At 40.9% G+C, this 26,626-nt stretch overlaps 1 protein-coding gene across 2 annotated transcripts in view; it reads left to right on the forward strand.

The window, feature by feature from the left end:
* Nucleotides 1-26,626, forward strand: part of USP6NL (USP6 N-terminal like) — a gene marked incomplete at its 5' end in the record, with an annotated part of 127,966 nt that overhangs the window by 94,754 nt on the left and 6,586 nt on the right. For both annotated transcript variants that reach the window (XM_080918303.1, XM_080918302.1), the window contains 7 exons: nt 12,065-12,174; nt 14,387-14,435; nt 15,145-15,265; nt 17,866-17,960; nt 18,493-18,558; nt 18,650-18,749; nt 21,118-21,270. In XM_080918303.1, coding sequence (XP_080774429.1) covers nt 12,065-12,174; nt 14,387-14,435; nt 15,145-15,265; nt 17,866-17,960; nt 18,493-18,558; nt 18,650-18,749; nt 21,118-21,270 — 694 coding nt within the window. The remainder of the gene's footprint in view (nt 1-12,064; nt 12,175-14,386; nt 14,436-15,144; nt 15,266-17,865; nt 17,961-18,492; nt 18,559-18,649; nt 18,750-21,117; nt 21,271-26,626) is intronic.

The raw sequence follows: 26,626 nt of genomic DNA on the forward strand, positions 1-26,626 counted from the left end.
GAATGCAAAATAATTCTTGTTTTTAAGGTGATTAATATTCTCCTATCACTTGAGTGAAATTATATTGAATGATTTCAGTTTTTAAAGTGACATGATATTCTTGTCATTGGACTTGTATAGATATCACATTCCACTGAGATTTCAATGCTTACTGGTTTTGTTTTTACTGCCAGTCTACTCAGATTTTAAATAAAATGTCTTCTGTATCAGCCAGTATCATTCTGATAATGATCCATTAGTGCTGAGGCATACTAATAAGGAAGGCTGATGTATTTCCTCACACTTAATGTTCTATTAGTAAGGAGATTTGGAGCTTGTTTGGTTCATGGGGAACATAAAAACAGAACCTCATTTTCCAGCACCTGCCTGTGTGTGATTGTTCAGTAGGTCTGAATAAGGAAAAACATCTGTTCCCAAGACAGTTTGGTATTTTCCTTTTATCATTTATGAATTAAAAGGTTAGACCTTTTACTGGGTGATAGTTTCATTAAATTGTATGGTTAAAAATAGCTCCTTATCATTTCAGCCATGTGCTTTCTAAATTTAAGTTTATATTAACCTTCGAAAAGAATAAGAACTTTACATTTAAAATTGGTACAGCCATAGGTTTTAAAGTTTATTTCTTAGAAAATGAATGGAATACAATAGGTAAAAATAGTAGAAATTAATAGAAAATAAGTAGGATGAACTATAGCAGAACAGATGGGGGGGAAAAGAAAAACCAGTTTAAAGCCAGCCAATTGTAAAAGCACTTTATTGCGCTTTGATATTTTACTTTCCCATGGATGAACTCACATGACAGCTTGTCAACACGTATCTAGAGAATATCATACTGAGTGAGATAACCCAGTCACAAAAGAACAGACATAATATGCAGTCACTGATAATTGGATACTAACCCCAGAAAGCTCTGAATACTCCAGAAACAACTCATAGACTATATGAAGTTCAAAAAAAGAAAAAAAAAGAAAGAAAAGAAAAGACCATTATGCTTAATCCTTACATACCAAGAAAACTTTGACTAGTTCCAGGTTACATCCTGTTTTACATGTACTTTATGCTCATTGTAACTAGTAAGATCTTAATACACACTATCAAACCTTTAAAAAAAAAAAAACAAGCACTGACAAAAATGTATTCGTATACTTTTATACAAAAATGCTTAAAATTTGTACATTAATCTTTATTTTTTAAAATAAAATTATTAAAAAAAAAGAAAGCTTGTCAACAGAAAGATAATAGGCAGTAGGTAGACAGTACTAGTTTATGGGATACAGGACTTCACAGAGAGAATGAGTTTGTATTTCAGAGTACTAAAGTTTGGAATTACTTTAGTCTACTAATGAGATATTTATTATTAGAGTTGAGGTTGTAGATCCCATGTTAAAAGGGAAGTATACCTGGGAGAACACACACACACACACACACACACACAGTCTGACTTCAGAACAACATGCCCAGTGTACAACAGGTGCTCGGAAGTATCTAGTTAATGAAGGAACATAGAAAACATGAGAGTGGAAGAGCAGAGACCCAGGGACACAGGCCTGGTGAGACTGCCTGCACTGCGAGTAGCCAGGGAGCAGAGAGCTCTATGCTGAGGGCTCAGAAAGTGCGCCTCCCACCCATTGGATCAGGGGAGCAGGAACCCTGCCATAGGGTCTCAGTTTCCATCCTGCGGGCTCCTGTGTGCAGAACAGGCGCTCAGGCCATCTGCCACCAGGAACAGCTGAGATCCAGGGACACAGGCCAGGTACACAGGAGAGATGGGAACCAATCACTGACAAGACCACGTATAATCACAGACAACAAGATGGCAAGAGGAAAGCGAAAGAACTTACCCCAAGGAAACCAAGACAACCTGGCAACACCAGAACCCAGCTCTCCTATCACAGCAAACAGCGGAATGCCAAACACTCCAGAAAAAGAAGACTCAGACCCGAAATCATACCTCAAGATGATGGTAGAGATCCTTAAACAAGAACAGGAGGAAAACCATAAAGAATTAGAAGCTTTTAAAGAGGAAATGAGGAAAACACTCAAAGAAATAAAAGAACTAGAGGAAAACAGAACCAAAGACATGAAGGAATTGAAGAAGGAATTTAAAATGGAAGTGGAAACAATAAAGAAAACATTAAAAGAGAGAACCCTACAGGTAGAAAACCTAAAAAAAAAATCAGGAGTCACAGATACAAGCATCTACAACAGAATACAAGAGATGGAAGAGAGAATCTCAGGGGCAGAAGAAAATATGGAAAACATAGACAAAACAGTCAGAAAAGATGCAAAAGCCAAAAAGCTCCTAACCCAAAATATCCAGGAGATCCAGGACACAATGAGAAGACCAAACCTAGGATAATAGGAAAAGAAGAGGGCAAAGAATATCAACTGAGAGGCACAGTAAATATCTTTAAAAAATCATAGAAGAAAACTTCCCTACCCTTAAAAATGAGATGACCATGATCATAAAAGAAGCCTTCAGAACTCCAAATAGAGTGGACCAGAAAAGAAATTTCTCCCGACACATAATAGTCAAAACACCAAGTGCCCAAAGCAAAGAAAGAATACTAAAAGCAGTAAGGGAACAAGGTCATGTAACATATAAAGGCAGACCAATCAGAATCACACCCGACTTCTCAACAGAGACTATGAAAGCTAGAAGATCCTGGACAGACATTATGCAGACCCTAGGAGAACAGGCCAAGCTTCTATACCCAGCAAAACTCTCAGTCACCATAGGTGGAGAGACCAAGATATTCCAAGACAAAACTAAATTTACACAATATCTGACCACAAACCCAGCACTACAATGAATTATAGGTGGAAGACCCAATACACGGAGGGAAACTACAAGAAAATAAACAAGAAAATACCTAAGCAGGAAAACCAAAAGAAGAAAGACACACAGGCACAATTCTACCTCTAAAAGCAAACATAGCAGGAAACAGCAACCACTATTCCTTAATATCTGTTAGCATAAATGGACTCAATTCCCCAATAAAAAGATATAGGGTATCAGACTGGATACATAAACAGAATCTGGCATTTCGCTGCATACAGGAAACTCATCTCAGAGACAAAGACAGACACTATCTCAGAGTAAAAGGTTGGGAAAAAAACCTTCCAAGCAAACGGCCCCAAGAAGCAAGCTGGAGTGGCCATTCTAATATTGAATAAAGTAGATTTTCAACCAAAAGTTATCAAAAAAGATAAGGAAGGACACTTTTTACTCATTACAGGGAAAATTTGTCAGGAGGAATTCTCAATCCTTAACGTATATGCTCCAAATACAAGAGCACCCATATTTATAAAAGAAACCCTACTAAAGCTCAAAAAATACATTGCACCCCACACAATAATAGTGGGAGACCTCTGCACTCCATTCTCATCAATGGATAGATCATGGAAACAGAAACTGAACAAAAACAGTGAAACTAGCAGAGGTTATGAACCAATTGGAATTAATAGACATCTACAGAACATATCATTGTAAAACAAAAGAATACACCTTCTTCTCAGCACCTCATGGCACCTTCTCCAAAATTGACCATATAATCAGTCACAAAACGAGCCTCAATAGATATAAGAAGATTGAAATACTCCCATGCACCCTTTCAGATCACCATGGTCTAAGGCTGGTGTTTAATAATAAGGAAGACAACAAAAAGCCCATATACACATGGAAACTAAACAATGCTCTATTAAATGATAGCATGGTTAAAAAAGAAATAAAGAAAGAAATTAAGGATTTTCTAGAATTTAATGAAAACGAAAACACATCATACCCAAACCTATGGGATGCAATGAAAGCAGTACTGAGAGGAAAACTCATAGCTCTGAGTGCTTCCAAAATGAAACTGGAGAGAGCATACGCTAGCAACTTGACAGCACAGTTGAAAGCTCTAGAACAAAAGGAAGCAGATACACCCAAGAGGAGTAGACAGGAAGAAATAATCAAACTCAGAGCAGAAATTGACCAAGTAGAAACAAAAAGAACCGTTGAAAGAATCAACAAAAGCAAGACCTTGTTCTTTGAGAAAATTTACAAGATTGATAAACCCTTAGCCAGACTAACTAGAGGGCAAAGAGAGAGTATTCAAATTAACAAAATCAGAAAGAAAGGTGAAGGCATGACAACTGAAACTGAGGAAATTCAAGAAATCATCAGATCCTACTACAAAAGCCTATACTCAACAAAGCTGGAAAATCTGGAAGAAAGGGATAAATTCCTAGACAGATACCAGATACTAAAGTTAATCCAGGACCAGGTAAACCATCTAAATAATCTCATAACACCTAAAGAAATAGAAGCAGTCATCAAAAACCCCCCAACCAAAAAAAGCCCAGGTCCAGATGGGTTCAGTGCAGAATTTTATCAGACATTTATTGACGACATAATGCCAATACTCTCCAAACTATTCCACAAAATAGAATCAGATGGAACACTACTTAACTCATTTTTTGAGGCTACAATAATCCTCATTCCTAAACCACACAAAGACCCTACAAGGAAAGAGACCTTCAGACCAATCTCACTTATGAATATTGATACAAAAATACTCAACAAAATCCCTGCAAACCGAATCCAAGAACACATCAAAACGATCATTCACCATGATCAAGTAGGCTTCATCCCTGGGATGCAGGGATGGTTTAGTATACAGCAATCCATCAATGAAATCCACCATATAAACAAACTCAAAGAAAAAAACCACATGGTCATCTCACTAGATGCTGAGAAAGTATTTGACAAAATTCAACACCCCTTCATGTTAAAAGTCTTGGAAAGAACAAGAACCCAAGGCCCATATTTAAACATAATAAAAGCAATATACAGCAAACCAATAGCCAACATCAAACTTAACGGTGGGAAACTTGAAGCAATCTCACTAAAATCAGGGACTCGACAAGGCGGCCCACTCTCCCCCTACCTATTCAACATAGTACTGGAAGTCCTGGCTGGAGCAATTAGACAGCAAAAGGAGATCAAGGGGATACAAATCGGAAAGGAAGAGGTAAAAACATCACTATTTGCCGATGACATGATAGTGTACTTGAGTGACCCCAAAAATTCCACCAGAGAACTCCTACAGCTGATAAACAAGTTCAGCAAAGTGGCTGGATACAAAATTAACTCAAACAAATCAGTAAGCTTTCCTCTACTCAAAGGACAAACATGCGGAGAAAGAAATTAGGGAAAAGATACCCTTCACAATAGTCACAAACAATATGAAATACCTTGGCGTGACTCTAACTAAACAAATGAAGGACCTGTATGACAAGAACTTCAAATCTAAAAAAGGAAATCGAGGAAGATCTCTGAAAATGCTCATGGATTTGAAGGATCAACATTGTAAAAATGGCCATCTTACCAAAAGCAATCTACAGATTCAATGCAATCCCCATCAAAATTCCAACCCAGTTCTTCAAACCTTTAAAAAAATCAAGTACTGACAAAAATGTATTCGCATACTTTTATGCATAAATGCTTAAAATCTGTACATGTATCTTTGTTTTTTAAAATAGAGTTGTTAAAAAAAAGAAAAGAAAACATGAGAGTACAAAGTGCTTTTATCTGCATATTCATTTCGAGGCTGCTAGAGCCAGGAGGTGTGACTAAAGCCACAGCAGCCTGCTCCGTGTTGTTGCAGGACATGGCTGCTCCTCAAGGCTGCAGAGAAGAACGATCCTTCCTGGCCTTCTGCCAGCTTCTGGTGGCTACCCACATGTCAGTGTTTCTAGTCTGGTCGCTCTGTCGCTTCTCTGCTTCCTTTCTCACATGTGTGTGTCTCTTGCTCTTGCCTGACTTTGTCTTCAAATTCTGTTTCCAAAAGAGGCCCATGCACTGGTTCTGAGTACACATAAACTTGGGGGGCACTGGTTAACCTATTGCATTGCATTCTGGGTGCTTTTCCTATATAAAGTCATCGTGAGCAGTAAGTGTAAGACAGCAATGTAGTAAACCCAATTACAACTCCACAAATGAGCATCGGAGCTCCTGGGCTTGTTATTCAGTGCACTGCCTGCAAACATTACAGCTGCTGTTTATGTCCTGTCATGATGTCATTTAATCATGTCTTCTTTCCCCAACCAGTCTTTCTTTGCTCCTCTACAAAAGTGACTCATGTTTCTGCCTACACATCTCTGTGAACTGGTTCTTCGTTGTTTAATGTACCGAGGTGTTATGAGATAGAGCCTGGCATGTTGTGTGTATAGTTCTTTACGGCTTGTGTGTCCCTTCTTGGAGCAGAGCTCTGTTAAGCAGCAATAGAGATGCAATGTCCAGACATGTTGCTGTCTGAGGAGATGAGGCTTTGTGGAGATGTTTACTGTCAGATAGTGCCTGACATTTAGACAGCAAAACAAAGGCCTTGACTGAGTGGAAAGGAGGACTAGCAAGAAGAAATAGCTTTTATTGTTGTGGAGAGGGGACTAGATGGTGGGGTGGAGAAAGGGAGGATTGGGTTTCAGTGCACCTTGGAACGCCCTTTCTAACCCCCCCCCCCCAAGCTGGGATTGAAGCATCATAGTACTGTATTTTGAAAACATCTTCCCTGTTTCATCTTGCCAAGAGTTGACCTCTTTTGAATGCTTTCATGGACATTGTCTAAATGCTCTACAGGAATTATCTTACTGAATTCTTGCCATTATCGCACCATGCAGCTTTTACTAGTGTTTTCTGTACAATTATCATTCCACGTAACAGACAAGGAACCTGAGCTTAATAAGTTAAGCTAAGTTTTCACCCAGGGTGAACAAAGAACAGGATTTAAAATCTAGAGCTTTGGCTCTGAGGCTAGGATTTCCTTTTTCCATTTAATTACCCCTCACATTTGTATCTGTCTTGTATTTAGCAGCCCATCTTAAAATGCAGGAGTCTGTCCACCATGGTCATAAGGTCTCTATAGCTGAGCCTGGCTCAGGGTTCCGGGAGCAGCCCCACAGAGACATCTCAGTGCCTTCTGCTCTGCCACCGCCTTGGCTTATAGCTCATTAGGTCTCTTTCACTTAGTGAAAGCATCATTAGTGAATATAGATCAGTCTGTCTCTGGTGGCTGAGTGTGCTCACCTCCTTTCTGTGCACGTGCGCACATGTGGTAAGTTAGGGCTGTGTTTATTTCGCTGCATCTTGTGCAGTAGCTTGTAAACATTTGAAACATGATGGTATTTCTGCCCTGTAAATGTTTATCTACTTACCTAGGCTTTGCTTCTGTCGTAAGGTCTTTGTTATGATTTTCATGTCTGAAAAAAGTCACTTTTATAGATATGTTTGAATTTTCGTTTCTCCAGCTAAATATTATCTTAAGACTTTTTTTGTCATGTCTTAAAACATTTTCAGTGTTTTGACATCTTAGTTTTTAATAGGAGCCCTTTAGAATAAACAGGGCCTCTGTACTTGACCATTTCCTTAACCTTAATACCTTAATAACCAATACCTTAATAAAAGATATTTAAAAAACCAAATATATATATATATATATATATATATATATATATATATATATTGCTGTTTGTATAGCTTCAAAATTTTTAAACATACTGTTATTCATATTTTCTTTGGGGTATTTTATAGTGCTAAGGATAAAACTTGGGTCCTCTCCATATATATATGTGTGGGGGGGGAGACATACAGACAGAGACAGACAGACAGACAGGAGAAATATTACCCCACTGGGCCATACCCCCCCAGCCCATTCTCATATTTCAAAAAGCTGTAGAAGATGGCACCTCAAAACACACTAACAACATTTAACATGTATACACATACATCGCAGTCCCATTTTATTCTAGACAGACATGGCCTTTACTCCACTATTTTCTTCTTAACTTAGGGATTAAAGTTGTGTTACAGTATGTTATTTATTTATTAGAGTTGTCTTTAGTGGTATTTTGTATTACAGGTATCTGATAAATAAATCCATATGGGCATGTTTCTCTGGATTGTTATTTAAACTTATGAAGTACACGTTGTAAATGTTAATCATCTTTTTGGTTAAAGAAGGGCAATGAAGACAGTCATACTTTAGCTTACTTTCCCCTGAAAGGAGGATTCCACCAAACTGACAGGAAAGTTATTGAAAGGCAAACCTATAGTGAACAAGAAATGGAAGAAGTAACACCTGCCTCCGTTTGGAGTGCAGAGTGCAGACAGACATGTAGTAAACACACAACCCCGAGGGAGCTGAGTCTTGTGCTGGTGGCAGGAGACCAGAGAAGCACAGGTTATATTTCTTAAGTCTCCTCAGGACTTCATAGCTGCCACCCTCAGGTACCTCTGCAAGGAAAGGTAAAGATGGACCCTGACGAGGTTGGAAGTCTGTGGGAGAAGCAGACAGAGCCCCCAAGTCTCCTCCCAGCCCAGGCCCAGGCCTAGGGCCACTGGTCACGTTCTGGGAGAAGCTATCCTAGCTGTGCAGGGGAACATAATATCCAAAATTTCAGACAGTTAGTCTTTACCCAGAACGCTGTCTGTCAAAAACAGGAGCTGGGAGGAGAGCCACTGGGACTGTGACACTACAAGAAGGTAAACACTAGAGTTCCATGGCCACGCCTCAGCTGCCCTGCCACATCCCTGTCCTACCGTGACATCACTGTTGGGAAGCCCCATCTGGACACAGTTTTGTGTAATGTCTTACTTTCAAGTAAAAGCTGATAACAAAACATTAGTAGTCATTTGAGGAAAGGGACTTAAACTGGAGATGCGTAAACATAAGTAGAAACATACACCTTTAAGAAACAGATTATAGAATAAGAAGAAAACCTAAAAGATTGTTGTTAATACCTTCTGAGAAATGAAATCTATATTGCATCCATAAAACAAGTATAGGAAGCTATGAAAAGGAGCATTCTATAACAACAAAGAACTTAAGAATATAAACAATATAATAGAAATAAAAACTTAATTGAAAATAACAATTGAAGAAATTTTTCAGAAAATAAAATTTAAAGGCATAGAAATGAACACTAATAGAGAAAAATCAAGAAAACGAGCTGATTGCTTCCAGTTCCCACTGTAATAACCAAGCTTCAGGAAGGAAGGAGACTCAGGGCAGGGAGGAGGAGGCAATTAATAAAGGAATTAGGAATTAATTACTAAAGACAGTTTTGCAGAGATGAGAAATAAGGTTGAAAGTGCCCGAATCTAGATGAAAATAAACTCAAATCAAATAAATAGATGGGCAACTTCTATACATGGAGGGTGTTCCCACCAACTTCTATACATGGAGGGTGCTCCCACCAACTTCCAGACATGGAGGGTGTTCCCACCAACTTCTATACATGGAGGGTGCTCCCACCAACTTCTATACATGGAGGGCGCTCCCACCAACTTCTATACATGGAGGGTGCTCCCACCAACTTCCAGACATGGAAAGTATTCCCACCAACTTCTATACATGGAGGGTGTTCCCACCAACTTCTATACATGGAGGGTGCTCCTACCAACTTCCAGACATGGAGGGTGCTCCCACCAACTTCTATACATGGAGGGTGCTCCCACCAACTTCTATACATGGAGGGTGTTCCCACCAACTTCCAGACATGGAGGGTGTTCCCACCAACTTCTATACATGGAGGGTGCTCCCACCAACTTCTATACATGGAGGGCGCTCCCACCAACTTCTATACATGGAGGGCGCTCCCACCAACTTCCAGACATGGAATGTGCTCTCACCAACTTCTATACATGGAGGGTGCTCCCACCAACTTCCAGACATGGAGGGTGTTCCCACCAACTTCCAGACATGGAGGGTGTTCCCACCAACTTCTATACATGGAGGGCGCTCCCATCAACTTCCAGACATGGAGGGTGTTCCCACCAACTTGCAGACATGGAGGGTGTTCCCACCAACTTCTATACATGGAGGGTGTTCCCACCAACTTCTATACATGGAGGGTGCTCCCACCAACTTCTATACATGCAGGGCGCTCCTACCAACTTCCAGACATGGAGGGTGCTCCCACCAACTTCTATACATGGAGGGTGCTCCCACCAACTTCTATACATGGAGGGTGCTCCCACCAACTTCTATACATGGAGGGCGCTCCTACCAACTTCCAGACATGGAGGGTGCTCCCACCAACTTCTATACATGGAGGGCGCTCCCACCAACTTCTATACATGGAGGGTGCTCCCACCAACTTCTAGACATGGAAAGTGTTCCCACCAACTTCTATACATGGAGGGTGTTCCCACCAACTTCTATACATGGAGGGTGCTCCTACCAACTTCCAGACATGGAGGGTGCTCCCACCAACTTCTAGACATGGAAAGTGTTCCCACCAACTTCTATACATGGAGGGTGTTCCCACCAACTTCTATACATGGAGGGTGCTCCCACCAACTTCTATACATGGAGGGTGCTCCCACCAACTTCTATACATGGAGGGCGCTCCTACCAACTTCCAGACATGGAGGGTGCTCCCACCAACTTCTATACATGGAGAGTGCTCCTACCAACTTCTATACATGGAGGGTGTTCCCACCAACTTCCAGACATGGAGGGTGTTCCCACGAACTTCTATACATGGAGGGTGTTCCCACCAACTTCTTTACATGGAGGGCGCTCCCACCAACTTCCAGACATGGAATGTGCTCTCACCAACTTCTATACATGGAGGGTGCTCCCACCAACTTCCAGATACGGAGGGCGCTCCCACCAACTTCCAGACATGGAATGTGCTCTCACCAACTTCTATACATGGAGGGTGCTCCTACCAACTTCCAGACATGGAGGGTGCTCCCACCAACTTCTATACATGGAGGGCGCTCCCACCAACTTCTTTACATGGAGGGCGCTCCCACCAACTTCCAGACATGGAATGTGCTCTCACCAACTTCTATACATGGAGGGTGCTCCCACCAACTTCCAGATACGGAGGGCGCTCCCACCAACTTCCAGACATGGAATGTGCTCTCACCAACTTCTATACATGGAGGGTGCTCCCACCAACTTCCAGACATGGAGGGTGTTCCCACCAACTTCTATACATGGAGGGTGCTCCCACCAACTTCTATACATGGAGGGTGCTCCTACCAACTTCCAGAGCGAAAGAGACCTCTCATAGAGAGCGAGAATTCCAGGGGCAGTACTAGAGACCAGAGAATGATAAAGCAGTGCGTTGTAAGCAAAAATACTGTCTAGAATTCTCAGACAGATTGACAGTCATTTAAAGTGCAAGGCACCAGATATTCAAGGAGTTCAAAGCTTTACCTTCTGTGTGCCCATTTACAGTAACTGTTGGAAAATGCAGTCCTCCAGGGTCAGGTCATATACCAAGAAAGGGGAGATGTCAAACCCAGGAGTCAGGGACCCAAGCTCGGAGCAGAGCAAAGGGAATTCAGCATATGGTAAAGGAAGCCCTAAGACCAGAGGGAGTAGCACCAAGGACCAGCCACCCTGGCAGAAGCACACCCGAATGCTCTGGGAGAATGTTTAAGAAGTTGGCCACTAGGCCAGGTTTGGTGGTGCATGTTTTTTATCCTAGCATTTGGGAGACAGGCAGGCAGATCTCTGAGTTCAACATCAGCCTTGTCTATGTAATGATTTCCAGGACTGCCAAGGCTACAAAGTGAGACCCTGTCTCAATAAAACCAAGATGCAAAGAAATTGGTAGTGTTTGCTAGGCTGTCCTGAGAATTCTACAGTGTAGAATTCTTCATTCAGACTTGCTGTTGAGTTCCCTATGAGGATATAGAAAATGAAGCAAATTCCAAGGAAAGTCACTAATTCCAAGGAAAGAAAATACTCAGCCAGAGAGAAAAGGGAAAAAGAATTTCTTATTGAGTGTGTGGTCAGCCATCATAGTCCTGCAAACTCTGGAAGTTCCTGCCCTAATTCTGCCTGTTAATCCCATGAAGAGAAAGGGAAGGAAGGAGAGGGCTTTGAAAGGAAGGAAAGGGCTTTTGTGTGTCAATTTTATTTATTGCTTAGATCTTTCTTAGCCCTACCCTCTGTCAATATGTAAATAAAATTAGGTTTTAATGAGGATTGTTTTATTATGTATTGTCGACTTACAGCAATTAGTTTTCATAAAAATGTTTTCTTTCTCTCTTTTTCTTCAGAAATTAAAACACAGAGCACGAGGTTGTTCCCCTGATATCAGACAAATAGACCTTGATGTGAATCGCACGTTTAGGGACCATATCATGTTTAGAGACAGATATGGTGTTAAGTAAGTAAAGTTTAATATTACAAAATGTGAATAGCATATGTAAATGGTCTTTATTAGAGTCTTTAAGGTAAACTGTGCTTATAGAATGTCTTGTTTGAATTATAATCTTTTTTAGGTCCTGAAGGTTTTTACAGATCATTTTTGAGTTTACGTTGACTGTAACTGGGGTCAAATTTAATTTAACATTTTGAAACACTGACACAGTACATGCTGTAAAGCTGGTAAGGGGCCATTTTATGACCTTAAAATCTTATAAATATTTTGTGGATACTAGGGAGGCTGAGGCAGGAGAATTGAAACTTTGAGGCCATTTATAGAAGTAAGAACTTACATGTATTAGAAAACTATTGGTAATAAGGTTATATCCTAACTGTGACCTCATGAATAAGTGGAACTTGAAAATAAGGAAATGACTTAGATAAGAAGTTAATGTATAGAGTCTAGTAGAATGCTTGTACTTCTAAGGGAGGGCAGGCTACCACTGCATGTGCGTGTGAAGGAAAAGGGACTGTTAGCCTAATCTCTGTATCTTCCAGAGTCCAACCAGCAAAACGGAACGTGTAGGAGATGTGTCTTAAGATTGGCTTGACCAGGAAGCAGCAGGCTTTGAAGCACACACTTCAGTCAGTTTTGGATGATTTTCCCAACTCAAATTCAGCAGACAGTAGATTTAATCACATGTGTGTAAAACCTATCACAGCAGGACCTAGGTCACTGCTTGAATAATGAATTGTAGCCTCGCTGCTGACTATTGTGGCTGACTGTTGCAGCCTGTCTTTGTCCACTTGTGCTCACACACATCTCCCTAAACCATTCTGAGTTCCTGTCAGGTCATAACAACAGTATGCATCTGTCTAGCATGATGTAAACACATTAACCATTTGACCACAAGTAGATTCCAAGTACTTTGCTGGTAGTTATGCTTAAATACCTAAATAGTTACCTATTAGTTTTTAATATAAGGTGGTAAAAGAAAGAAGATATGAATATATAGACATTCATATGAAAATATAAGGGAAAAATGTTAGTAACCTCAGCTGTGTGGCAGGACTCAATCCTTCAGTACTGAAAAATCTGGACCATTAGCAGTCTCCCAACTATGTTGTTATAGTTTTCAGTAGCTTCCTTTACATACATGCTCTTTGTATGTTCTTATTTTATATTACGACATTTCCAAAATATTTCCCTTATTCCAGATGTGGTGTGTGTGTGTGTTCTTTAGGTAGCAGCATCTACCTCCCTCCTAGTAATCAGGATCAAGTGATAGTTTTCTCACCCCTTTGCCTGCTGATCACAAAGGTGCCATAAGGACTCCTGAGCAGCTGGTTGGTGATCTCACTTCCAGCCTGATGGACTCATTGCTGTGTTGCCCTGTGGCTCATTCCCTTTCCATTTTGTTCTGCTTTGGTTTTGGTTTTTAGATAGGGTCTCACTATATAGCCCAGGGTGGCTTAGAACTTGTGATCCCCCTGAGTGCTGGCAGTACAGATGTGCACCACCAGACCCATTCTGTTAGAAGTAAGATGTCTGAGTCAGCAAAGATTGAAGTGGCCAAAACCAGAGGACAAACCGTAGTAGTGAGTTGTTAGGAGTGTAGTGAGGCGCAGCTCCCCTGCTCACTCATAGTACTGAAAAATCATCATAGTCTCTGGACCAGGGTCTTCCCAGGCTGCTCTTCCTGACTTGGCTGCTGCTATTAGTCTCCCGGAAACCACAGCCACATTCTGTTTCCAACAGTAAGATAGCAGAATGAAGGTCGGCAATGAGCTTAAGAAACTCAGTGACGCCGTGGTGCTTTCAGCCTGAAGGCTTCTGTCTGAGCGAGTGATAACTTAGCCTCAAATTTAAGCTCTTGAGAATTCTGGTTCAATTTGAGTTTAGCATACCTTTTTTTTTTTTACTTTTTATTTTTTTAAATGCAGTAGTAACTTTATCTGGATTGCTTATTTTTAGTTGACTCAGTGTTTTGTTTGTTTTCAGTTTTTCTGAGACAAGCCTTTTTTCTATGTATTGGCTATTCTGGAACTCCTTTTGTAGACCAGACAGGTCTCCAGCTCAGAGAGTTCCACCTGCCTGTGCCTCCTGAGTGCTGGGATTAAAGATGTGCATCACCACTGCCTGGCTAGTCAACCTGTGCTTTTAAGTCTGTAATTTAAAAATTAACTAAATTTAAGACCTAAATTATATTTAATGTAAATCTTTATTTGTCTAGGCAGCAGTCCTTATTCCACGTTCTTGCTGCCTACTCTATCTATAACACGGTAAGTTGGTACACACCTGCCTCACTCTTGACTTCCATTCTAGGGAGCTTGATGTTTTTCCTGGCCCTCTAACTAACTAGGAATCCATAGGCCCATTTCTTCATGGCCAGTGGCCTCCACTGCCCCTGTTAGCTCTGGTATTTTCATAGCTCTCGTGTTGACCCAGAGCCTTAGAGCTGATTTGAAAGTAGAACACCTAGGTTTGACCCCAGGATGCCAGTGAGCGTCTTTTTCTTCTACAGCTTGTTTTGTCGTATTATCTTTGTGCTCCTTGGCGGTCTCTTGAGCCATGTTGCTCCTGACGGCTAATGCTCTAGTAATCTAATTTATCACCTGGTGGAGGTCTATGAGGAGTGGACTAAAACTAAACCTTAAAGCTTCAGAAACACAAAGGTGATGAGACATGAAAGTGGGACCTGGGGAAGATTTGCCAGCCTCTAAGAGCTCAGTGAATATTAGTATTTTTTACATGCTGTATTGCAGTGTCAGACACAGAACAGCTTTTAAATGTAGCTCGGGGGTTTACTCTTGAGCACAATTTTATTTTGTATAGTGTGTGTCCTGATGCTGTAGGTGTTACAACAGTTATCTCTAGAATTGTCCAGTAACGAATCTAAGCATATCCTGTTATCTTATAAATTGACCTTTTCCATGTCTGTGTTCATGGAATTCACCTTTAAAGCCCCAGTGTGTTCTCATTGTTCCTTAGGAAGTCGGGTACTGTCAAGGGATGAGCCAGATCACAGCCCTGCTGCTTATGTACATGAATGAGGAAGACGCCTTCTGGGCCCTGGTCAAGCTCTTCTCAGGCCCCAAGCATGCCATGCATGGTGAGAAAGGCTTATATATGGCTATAAATAAACTGATTCCTGATTTTATTTTGTTAATCAGGTATTTGGGTTACTTTTTTTTCTTTAGAATTGCTAATTTCTTCTTTTATTTTTCTTTATTGAGCTTTTTTAATTCACATTGAGTTTTCTTTGTCTTTTCCCAAAACTGTATTTCTGGCATTTTAAATTTTGTTTTTTATTTGCCCTCTGTCAAAAGAAATTAATTTAGGTTTGGAAGAACTTAGGAAAGCCTATATTAGGAAGAATAAAAGGTAACCTTTTGGCCAAAACATGTGCTATTCTAATAAACCAATGGATGCTCTGATAATGTAACTTCATTAAAGAATATTAATCAAGGACAAATCATAGGTATTTAAAGTAAGGAGCATAATAATTAGTTTTATATTTCAGGTGTGGTTTTCAGTTTTTTGAGCCACATATTTCATTACATTTAAGCAAAAGGCTGATATATTTTGAGCTCTTGATTATTTAGTATTTCATGAAACACATAATTTGTGTTTGGTTTCCAATTGTCAGGCTGAGTTTAATGGCCCTTTCCTTAACATTTGCCAAGAAAATGCACTGAACCTTATTTCAGAGTTTGCACTCTGCAGCTTGTCTCTGGAGTGAATGTGGTGTTTGCTCACACACTTAGTGCAGGGTGATGTGCTGTCTGTGGGAATAGCAGACTTGGGAGAGCTCGAGTAGCTGAGAATGCCACGCAGTGATTGAGGGCCTGGCTAGCAAGTGCAGGGCACCTCGGTGCCCCAGTACTAGTTAAACAGGGCAGTATTAGTTACTGCAGTAATGAACCAGGTCTGCTCACTTTGTGAGTCTGTATGCTCAGTACAGTGGGGAACCTATCACCGGGAATGCTCACTTAAGCTTCTCAAAATTAGGGTTCCTCCATGGTTGCATTACACAGTAAACAGGACAGGCTAACTTGTAAGAAGGGTCTGTGTTGTCATCTCCTATGCTGTATTGTTTAAAAAAAGACACTGGACATGAAACTCATCATCAGCCTTCTTCTGGCCATCTGTGTGAGTGTCTCCTGCTTCAGTGGTCGGTTAAGTGTGTGGTGAAATTTTCATTCAATTTCAGAAAATGGGATTTTCTTCCAAACCTCTTGGCTGACTTGGCTTCACCAGTCACTGTTAGCCGCCTAACCTTTAAACAGTGTTGACTGTGCAATGCTGTCATTTGTCTTTAGAGCGTAGTGTAGGCTCGATTTGTGGATAACTTCGTACGTGAGAGATAACTTGTCTGGAGAGCTGTGCAGTGTGTGACTGAAGTCTCCCTCCACGCTCTGTGTTTTCTGGGTGGAAGTGTAGCACTTGTAAGTTTATGGAATCAACCTAGAGCTGGGTAGAGAGTAATCTAAAATACTGAGCCAAGAATGTCCCTGAAAAGTGAAGAATGTTAGGTAGTGTGTTTAAGCTGGTTCTTGCCAAAGTGCATTGACTTTAAAAAAAAATAATCAGATTTTTCTTGAAATTTTTCTATCTCCCATTGCTCTCAAATTGACCATAAAAGTGGCTCCAAAGGAGAGATAAAGATTTTTAAATAAAATTATTTTACTGTAAAACTTATTACTAAGTAAAAGACAGAGTCTTTGGAAAATTTTACACACATCTTCAAAACTGAAAACAAGTTGTAAATGCAGTGTTTTATTCATATGGTCCCTGGGTTCCTGACGTATACTAGAAGCCATTGGTTTTGTTTTGACTTTACTTTCTTTAAAATGACAAGTGTAGATTTTGTGTACTTTTATTAGCCAGTATCAAGTTACATTTTACAAAACTATATATATTTTGTTAAGGGTTTTTGTTTTAAAATTTACTAATTAAGTATATTAGGATCTTTCATTATATTTTTCTCTGATATGCTTAGAAAACCATTAATTTTTTTAAGCCACATGTGGTGTGGAAGAATTCATGGACTCTCAGATGAAACAAATTTGCAAGACTAAATTAAAGCAAAATAATCTTTATTAAATCTAAAAGACAGTTTAATTTTTATAAGCTCTTGTCAATAATGAATATCCAAGGAGAATGTGTATAACATCCTTTCCCCCGGATTATTAGAGAACCAAAAGATGTCTATTAAAATCTTCTAGATGTGCTTAGAAACTGGCTTGAAAATATTAATTGCAGAAACAAAGTCCATTGAGTATATGTTCTTGAAATGGATTATATAAATATCTGAAAAGAAATTTATGAATAAAAATAGTTATAAATTCAGTGAGCTAAGTATGCAAATTAGTACCAATTTACCATCTACAATTACTTCTTAGAAACCCTACAGATGAAGATGTAGTATGAGTGTTGGTATAACTTACAGGGCCTGTGTTTTAGCTGGTGGTTAAAGAAGAGCAGCTGGAGAGACAATGGTGGCACTGGAGGCAGTGAAGGTGGTGGTTGGCAACCAAGTACTAGCCGTAAGCTTCACTACCCAAGTTCACATGACGGGGGAGAAGATAGAGGTCGCTAAGGATGTTCTCTTTATTTTCATAGCTACAAAATGCAGTATGTTACGGTTTTAAGTTGGGGGTTTGTTGGTACTGTTTCTGAAGGGCTGTTTTTTTTTTGTTTGTGTTCTAGGTTTTTTTGTCCAAGGTTTTCCTAAACTCTTGAGATTTCAAGAACATCATGAGAAAATTCTGAACAAATTTTTGTCTAAAGTTAAGCAGCACTTGGTAGGTAGATGTCACTGACGGACAGCTGCTCACACTGAGAGGGGGATGCAGTAATTCAGTCCAGCCTGGGCTCCCCGTTTCTGGTCAGCTTGCTGTGTGCTCAGTTGTTTGAAGACATTAAGTTTATAAAATGTATTAATACACTACCACAGTCCTAAGTAGGAATTCAGAATACTTCTATGGAGCTAATAGGTACTAGTGATAAAACTTTTTACAAGTGTGATTCTCCATTAGTTTGGAGGTTTTAAATTTGTACAAAAGTACTGTAAGAATTATAAAAAACTGATTCCTTGTCAAACATCTGCATGCTTTACTATAAAATAAAGTGCAATCAAACAGTTCACTGTAAAAAAAAAAAAGTGGTTCCTATAAGTTAAATTTAGGGATTAAAATGGGAACAGAAAAGCAGAGAAGTTTGAAACTGTTTGCAGTAAGAAGACTGTGACCTTTGACAACAGCCTCCACAGTCTTCCCCTTACTGTTGCTATTTTGTTTGTTACAACTCAGAAATTATGAGGTCTTTGTTTTTTAGGATTCTCAAGAAATCTACACAAGTTTTTACACAATGAAATGGTTTTTTCAGTGCTTCCTTGACCGGGTAAGTACTGTTTCTAAGCCTCAGTTATGAAAGTACCACCCAAATGAGGGGAAATACGGATTGACACTACCCTGCTTTCTCTCTCCCGCAGACTCCCTTCAGACTGAACCTCAGGATCTGGGACATCTACATCTTTGAAGGAGAGCGAGTTCTTACTGCTATGTCTTACACAATCTTGAAACTACACAAAAGTAAGGAGACTTTTGACTTGCAAAGTCTTTATAAAATCAAGAGTTGTTTTAATTCTGACTAGTTTGGCCTCTCTCTACCTCATGCTGTAGTCTTAGCATTTTTGGAAACTACCGGTCTTTAAGTTTTTCTTGAGAGTCAGCAGGGAACTCCTGCTTCTCTCTCAGGGCGAGAGGCTACATCAGAGAAGACCTTGGCCTCCTCCCTCCTGGTGCCAGCTTCGCCTTCGCACTCAAACATTAGGCTGCTGGGTTTGGTGTCACTGAGAACATTATTCTCAAGAGTTGGTTTCCACTGGGACCCTCATTCTTTTAACTGATCTGAGTCTCCTAGATGAGTGGGTGGGAAAATTCTGTTACTGTTTCTCTAACAGAAAGAACATCTGGGTTCAAGCTCTGGACAGGACTTGAGTGTCACAGCCTCTGGAGCAGCAGAGCAGATGCATTAAGTCTCTCCTTGCACAGATGCAGGTTTTCAAAACAAACACTAAGGGCCCTTTAGTCACCTGTTTCGGTACTTTCGGTTCTGAGGGTACGGTGTGTTGGGCTCAAAAGCCAGGAAATGAGCTTTTCTATCATTTTCATTTCAAACTTAAACCTCGTGAATCCTTGTAGCTCTATAGAGGTGTGGCCATAGGTAGCCTAGAACTTAGTGTTGTGTGTCCTCCACACTTATGTGTACCCAACCCTCACATGTCTTTCTTAAAGATTTGTTCAGCATTCTGGGTTGAGGGCCTGGGTCAATTTTCTGCTTTGTTTTCCTGCTGTTCCTGGCCACACTCCATGAATGCCTGGTCACTGACTGCAGTGAGCACAGTAGAACTCATTGGCTGCACTTCCCCTACAGTGTCTTCCATTTCCGGGGACGCTGTCAGAAATGTGCTTGTGGCCAGCACACAGGCTGACACCAAAACAAAGCATTGGCCGCACGGTTCCTCCGGGTCCGGCTGTCCAGCTGTGTCGGTGCTGAGTGAAAGCCCCTTTCTCCTTCTCTCTTCCTTCTTTCTTTACATCACTACTCCTGTTGTAGGTTATAAATAGGTCAAAATATACTAAAAAGTATATCAATTAAATCATAACTGAATGGTCCCTAAGCAGTGAAAAAGTAGAAGTGTGGTGTTCTGTGTCTTTATGGCTCCCGTCTCCTTATATTATTTTACTTAGTAGGAATTTTGAGCACAGCAATGATTTTACTTGCCAGTAAATCATTAAACTGCATAAGCTGCCAAAGAAACCCTGCCTGCCATTCTGTCTGTTCCGTGTTTAAGAAGCAAAGCTCTTAGCTGTTCCGTGGGTTCTCTGTTCTTCCATATGAAGAAATTAGTGTTGAGGAGCAGGGAGCACAGATGTTGCTCTTGGACTACAGAGTTTCACTCTGTGACAGAATAAATTTTGGAGGAATACTATGTGGGTTAGTGAGCACAGTTAGTTATATATAACATAATTGAAAGATTTTAAATGATTTTCTCACAAAAATAAGTACGCTTGGTGGTAGATCTAATAGTCACGTTGATGTCATTCCACAGTGTGGAAGCTGTATTAAAACACTGTGTAGTTTGCCATAAGGTTTTACACCTCATCATTTGCTGGTTTAAAAAGAAAACACTCTCTTTGGGTACTTATCAGCTGAACCTAGCCAAAGACTTTTTCTCTCTATTTCTTCCTGTTGCTTGAGAGCTAGTATTACTGGGGATTCATCACACAGTGGTTCTAAGTGGAAAATCAGAAACACGTGTAAATGCACATGATTGGACCAGACGGACAGTAACGCTGCTCAGTTACATCAGTACTAATAATAGTTGAGAAAAACGTGCACTTGCTTTTCCATGAAGGAGGGAGGATGAGCCGAACTGTAGCTTGTATTGTGAGTTGATGCCCGTGGACAGCCATGGACACAACACTTCTGGTAAGCTGTGAGGGATGCTATCGTAGTGGGTCTGCTTTCTCCTTTCTGCCTGTAGTTTGGTTTGTTTCCTAATAAAACTAATTTTCTCAGTAGTAATAATAAAATAAGGTTAATAATCTGGTTTTGAGGGATGTTTTCTAACACTAAGTGAAGAGTTAAAGAAGACTTATCAGTCTGAGCTAGAGTTCCAGCCAGTAAATGAGATAAACAAATGTTGATTGACTCCTAAGAGATCTAGCTGTAGCTTAGCGTCAGTGCTGAGACTGTCTTCTAACAATATCAGACCGGTTTTTCTAATGTCAATATATTATCCTGCTAAGTTTCAATGATGTTCACAATGTGAAATGTAAGTTGTGTGTGTCCGTTTTCACACCCTCTTTAAAAACACACTCTACTCAAGTATGTCTTTTCTTCAGCCTGACTAGAACTGCTGACTGGCGTTTGGTTTCTCTCATCCTTTCGTAGAACACCTAATGAAGTTGTCTATGGAGGAACTTGTAGAATTTCTTCAGGAGACTCTCGCCAAGGATTTTTTCTTCGAGGATGATTTTGTAATAGAGCAACTTCAGGTTTCTATGGCAGAACTAAAGCGGGCGAAGTTAGATCTCCCGGAACCTGGTAAGAAGCTCCCTGTATCACTTGTCACACTGTATCAGAGGGTGTGACTCCATAACTCTGACTTTGTTGTTGATATGTAAGCATTGTATTTGATATCAGTTCATTTTACCAGCTATTAGAGGATTTGCTTTCTTTCTTTTTTAAAGCAATTGGAAATGTCATGCATTTACAGGAAGCATTAGATCGCATCCATCCACCATTGTCTCTTCCCTCCTTCCCTCGGTACCCCACTCTCACCTCCTTCCCATCTTGGAGTCTCTCCAAGAGTTACTACTTCCCTCCTGGTGCACTTAGTGTTGCTTAATTTACAGATATGTAGGGTCATCTTTGGGTGTGGGGGAGGGGACAGCCTACCAGCAGCCATATCCCCAAAGAACAGTGATTCTCTCTCCTTCAGCCACCCCAAGGGTGGAACCTTAGGGCCCTTACTGCATCTGTATTGGGATTTTGGCTACAAAAGTGTCTTCTATGACCAGAGTTAAGAGCAACACAGAGCTGTGGTATAAACATTAAAAGGTGATTGATGGCATGATCATTTAAAAAATAAAAACCAAGAAAACCCCAACAACAGCTTTGTCCTTAGGGGGCTGATAACCTTGGTAGTCATGGGCTTTTGACCAGATTTATAGATTCAGGCATGAAATCCATGTGTGCAACAGGGATCATACTTAATCAGAGAGTGGTTGGCTATGCTGTATCTGCCACAGCACTGTTGTAACAGTGGTACATTTTGCCAGGGAGGCCAGTACTGTAGCCCTCAGAGTCCAGTGCTGGGAGAGACTGTGTTCTCCTTGTCTCCCCAGTAGCCTGCACAGTGCCTCTGGCACTAAATAAGCAGTCTAAAAGAGAAATACTTTGCTGGTTAATCAAGGCAGAGTCTTTGTGTCCTGGTACTGAAGTATCTTCAGCCACAGGGTCTCACCATTTAGTTATGGTGGCCAACCAAGAGGAATGCTGACAGCCTGCGCAGCTGTGGGCAGTTGTAGGACTATGCTAGCCAGTAACTCAGAGAGAGCTGTTTTGTGCCTGTCGCTGAAATTTTCACTTAATAATCCATGTCTTCTTTTCTTTCACATGTAAGCATATTGAATAATGTACCTCTAGTAAAACAAATTTAGAAATTTGATTGACAAATAATACTAATTTGAAGAGGCAAACAGCAGATATTTACACTAATGATTTTGTTTTGGGAACCTGGGTATAAAGTGGAGAAGTGAAGCCCTCATGTGAATGAGGCCAAGGTCCAGGCCCACCAAAGGCATCACCAGAGCCATGCCCAGCCATCCCCAACTCCATGCAGCCTCCGTGTGGAGATAAGGCGAGTGCGTGCAGCTCCACACATTAGGGTTCCTCTGGGAACTCTGCTGTAGATTCCAAAACTGAACAGACAGGAGAAACAGGATGTACATAAATTGAGCGAATGTAATAGGTATGGGATCCACAGGGCCAATGAGAAGCAAGAGAAAATATAAGGAAACCTAGGAAGGTTGGAGTAGCAGAGGTTCCGACTGCATACTACTTGACCAGAATATCGTGTTCTGGAAGTTGATTCATTTTTGCCATTTTCTCTGTCACTGTTGCTCTAGTGCAGTGTGGTGAGGCTCAGGATGGGGATGACAGCAGACTCAGTTATCCATGCTGACTGGGTTCGGCATTTCCTGATCATGTGCCTCATTTGATGGCCTTGTGAGAAAGGAAGCAGAGTTACATTCATGAAGAGTTGTTTCCCCTCAGGAGAACCAGGCTGTAATGCTTTGACTTAACCGAGGGCTTTAATCAGCACTTCAGTCCGGGGTCATTGGAATTGACGGGAACAGGCCTCCTCACCGTGGTAATTGAGTTGAGAATGGGCCTTGGGAAACTGTGGCCTTTGCTAAGGGAGGTCGGCCCTCCCTGTTCAGTATAATGACGCCTGTTTTCCACTAATTCTCTCCTGCAGCAGGAAATGCATTTACAGCAGCAATTACTATACTCTCCCTATGGTGGCATTTGTTTCTAAATATCTCACCCATATTGGAAAAGAGTTTAAGGCACTTTTAAATAAAGGGTACATGCAAAGAAGAAAAAAACACATTATTCACAAATACGTGGTGCCGTAAAGTTTGAAACCTGTATAATAGATCATAACTCCTTACCACCTAATTAACAACTAATGTTCAGAATGCTACTGTGTGTCACATATGTGACATATGTGGCACTTTCCCATTTACTTCCTATAAAAGTGACTAGAGTTGTGCTCCTAACTTCCTCAGAGTAGCAGTGATAGTTTGTAATACATTTTCACTAGGAAGTGAGGAGCATGTGGCTGGGAGATAAAAGGAGAGGGTGAGTGACTAGCACCAGAAACACTGGCTGGATCCTGCTGCTAGCACATTGGCAGTTTCGGTAGAACCTGGTGACATCAACCCGCATCTTTAGAACAGTGATGTTCCCTTAGTATTTCTGTGTGGCAGTATTTATTTTCAGAATGTTCCTGCCCTGTGGTCTCCTGTTGTCTTACTTTCTGAGTTGTCATGATGTGATGATGATATCTGGAGTGAACGCGGTGTCACACCTCTCATGTGTGGGGTGTTCTGCTGCATGTATATCCATGCAACACTTGTGTGCCTGGTGCTTAGAGGGGCCGGAGAGGGCGTTGGGTCCTCTGGAACTGAGTTCCAGGCAGTTGTGAGCTGCCATGTGGGTGCTGAAAATCAAACACTGGTCCCTTGCAAGAACACCCAGTGTTTACCTGCTGAGCCATATTTTTAGCCTCATAGCCATCTTTTAAAAAACAGAATAACGATACTCCCGTTGGTTCCTCACATACTACACTAAACTGAATGTTTGCCAAAAGTATATGGCAGACTCCTCACAAGTGCATGGTGCTGTGAAGTTTTCAATATTTGTGGTGTGTGGTAGAGGAGCTCCTCTCTTGTTTTGGTGCACATTCCTTGAGTTTTACGTCTAGAACCCTCCTGTATTTATCTCGTTGTCTGTGAGTTGTCAGTCTGCCCTGGGTACTGTCTGTAGGTACACGCTCGTGTCTCCTGGCAGTTAAGGAAGTCATTAGCATGCTGTGTGTTTTACGTTCTTTCCACCCCTTTTTTCCCCTTGTGGCTTATTTGTACTATATAAAACTCAACTTCTATGATGGTCTCCCCTCCTTCCAGTGATTCCCATAATTTTTGCTGTGGTTTTTTTAAAGTTAAGTATTCTTATTGGGTATAGATTTGTCTGATTAAGTTTTATACAATGAGTGGGCATCTTACCTAACTGTTCCTCTTGCTGCTCACTGTAACTGGGTCACTTTTCTCCAGTTAACCTCTGAAGCTCTTCCAGTTTCTGTGCATTTCTAACTATGGTAAAATTGTCAACATTCACTAATATTTTTATTTAAAATCTCCTATTCTGCACAACTCCTGGAACCAAACCAGCTACAGTAAAGTTTATGAAGTTCTGTGTTTCAGAGACTTTGTAATGTCTTGGGAACATTTCTCTCAGCAGCATTAGAGAAACAGGGGCCACGGACACCTGTACCATCTCCTTCCTTCAGACACTGAGCAGGTGACGAGGAGTGGCCAGACACCTCTAGGGAAGGCCAGGTCTTCAAGAGAAAACAATAAACCACCTTGTTCTTCCTTTCCTTCCAGCACTCTGGGGTGACGTCACAGTAAGGTGGAGTCTCCTGTGAGCACTCTGGGGTGACGTCACAGTAAGGTGGAGTCTCCTGTGAGCACTCTGGGGTGATGTCACAGTAAGGTGGAGTCTTCTGTGAGCACTCTGGGGTGATGTAACAGTAAGGTGGAGTCTTCTGTGAGCACTCTGGGGTGACGTCACAGTAAGGTGGAGTCTCCTGTGAGCACTCTGGGGTGATGTCACAGTAAGGTGGAGTCTTCTGTGAGCACTTTTGCCCAGTGTTCACTTGCATTACCACCTCATCCTCTTGTAATATATTTATTGATAACTTTTGGTTTTTTGTTTTGATCTGGTCTTTAAGGACAATTTTTATGCATATATTTTATTTACACTTTTAAAATTAATTTTTCATTTATTAAAGCCCTAAGGGTTTTTTATTGTTTTTGTTTCATTTTTAAAAATTAACATAAAGTTTTTAGTTCTAGTAATTTTAACATTTCTTTAAAGAGTTTAGTTAATGTTTGGTTCTATTTACAAATAACTACAACTTTTATTTTAGATTTTGTGTATAAATTCATTATATCCAGCTGACTTTGAGCATGTCAGTGTTTCACATTAGGAACAAGCCATGTGTAGCTGTGAAATAACTGATGTGTCCGGCAGCAGCACCTGCCCGGCACCCAGGCTCCTTGCTCAAGCCCCAGCACTATGAAACGGAACAAACCAGTAAGATAACTTGGAACCCTGTTCATCCCTAAGACTGTGCTGGATCTAAAAATCAAAAGTTCAAATCAGTAGTCATTTATATATATTAAAATGGTACAAAAAAGGCCAACTATACCACAATAGCTAAATCCTCTTAAATATTTTTAAAATATAAATAATAGAAAAATGGATTATTAATTTAAAATGCAGCATCTGTCAGGTACTTGCTTCCTTTAAACTTCCCTGTGCTTAAATCAGGGTCTTCGGAGGTTGAGAAAGGTTGATAAGTGTGGGTCTGGGAGTATGGTAGACATACATGGTAGGGGTCAGGGGTTGAGAAAGGTTGATAAGTGTGGGTCTGGGAGTATGGTAGACATACATGGTAGGGGTCGGGGGTTGAGAAAGGTTGATAAGTGTGGGTCTGGGAGTATGGTAGACATACATGGTAGGGGTCAGGGGTTGAGAAAGGTTGATAAGTGTGGGTCTGGGAGTATGGTAGACATACATGGTAGGGGTCGGGGGTTGAGAAAGGTTGATAAGTGTGGGTCTGGGAGTGTGGTAGACATACATGGTAGGGGTCGGGGGTTGAGAAAGGTTGATAAGTGTGGGTCTGGGAGTGTGGTAGACATACATGGTAGGGGTCTTGCGTTCTTAGCAGTGACCCTCCCGAGCCTGCTCCCAGTTTGCTTGCTCTCTCTGGGTTGTTGTCCGTTTGATGGTTTTACAGGAAGCCTAGGCACCAGCCCTCTTCTATGTTGTTTAGTTCTGGCCTTTCTTTCTGAGGCTGGTAGAAACTTCTTTATTTTATTTATTATTTGGTAGAACTGTGAAGGATTTTGACTGTCATCATTACTAATCCATGAATGATATCTGGGGAAACCCTGGGATCAAAGTTAAATACTGTCTGAAATCATCCAGTTGCTGAACAATAGGCATTTGACTGATTCCAGCAGTGATTCCAGAGCAGAGCTGTTTACTGCTGTGATCAGAGATTGCCTGAGTGTAGGGAGCGCCTTGGGCATTCATTTGCTCT

Source organism: Micromys minutus (genome assembly GCF_963924665.1).
Source record: "Micromys minutus genome assembly, chromosome: 6".
Lineage (NCBI taxonomy): Eukaryota > Metazoa > Chordata > Mammalia > Rodentia > Muridae > Micromys > Micromys minutus.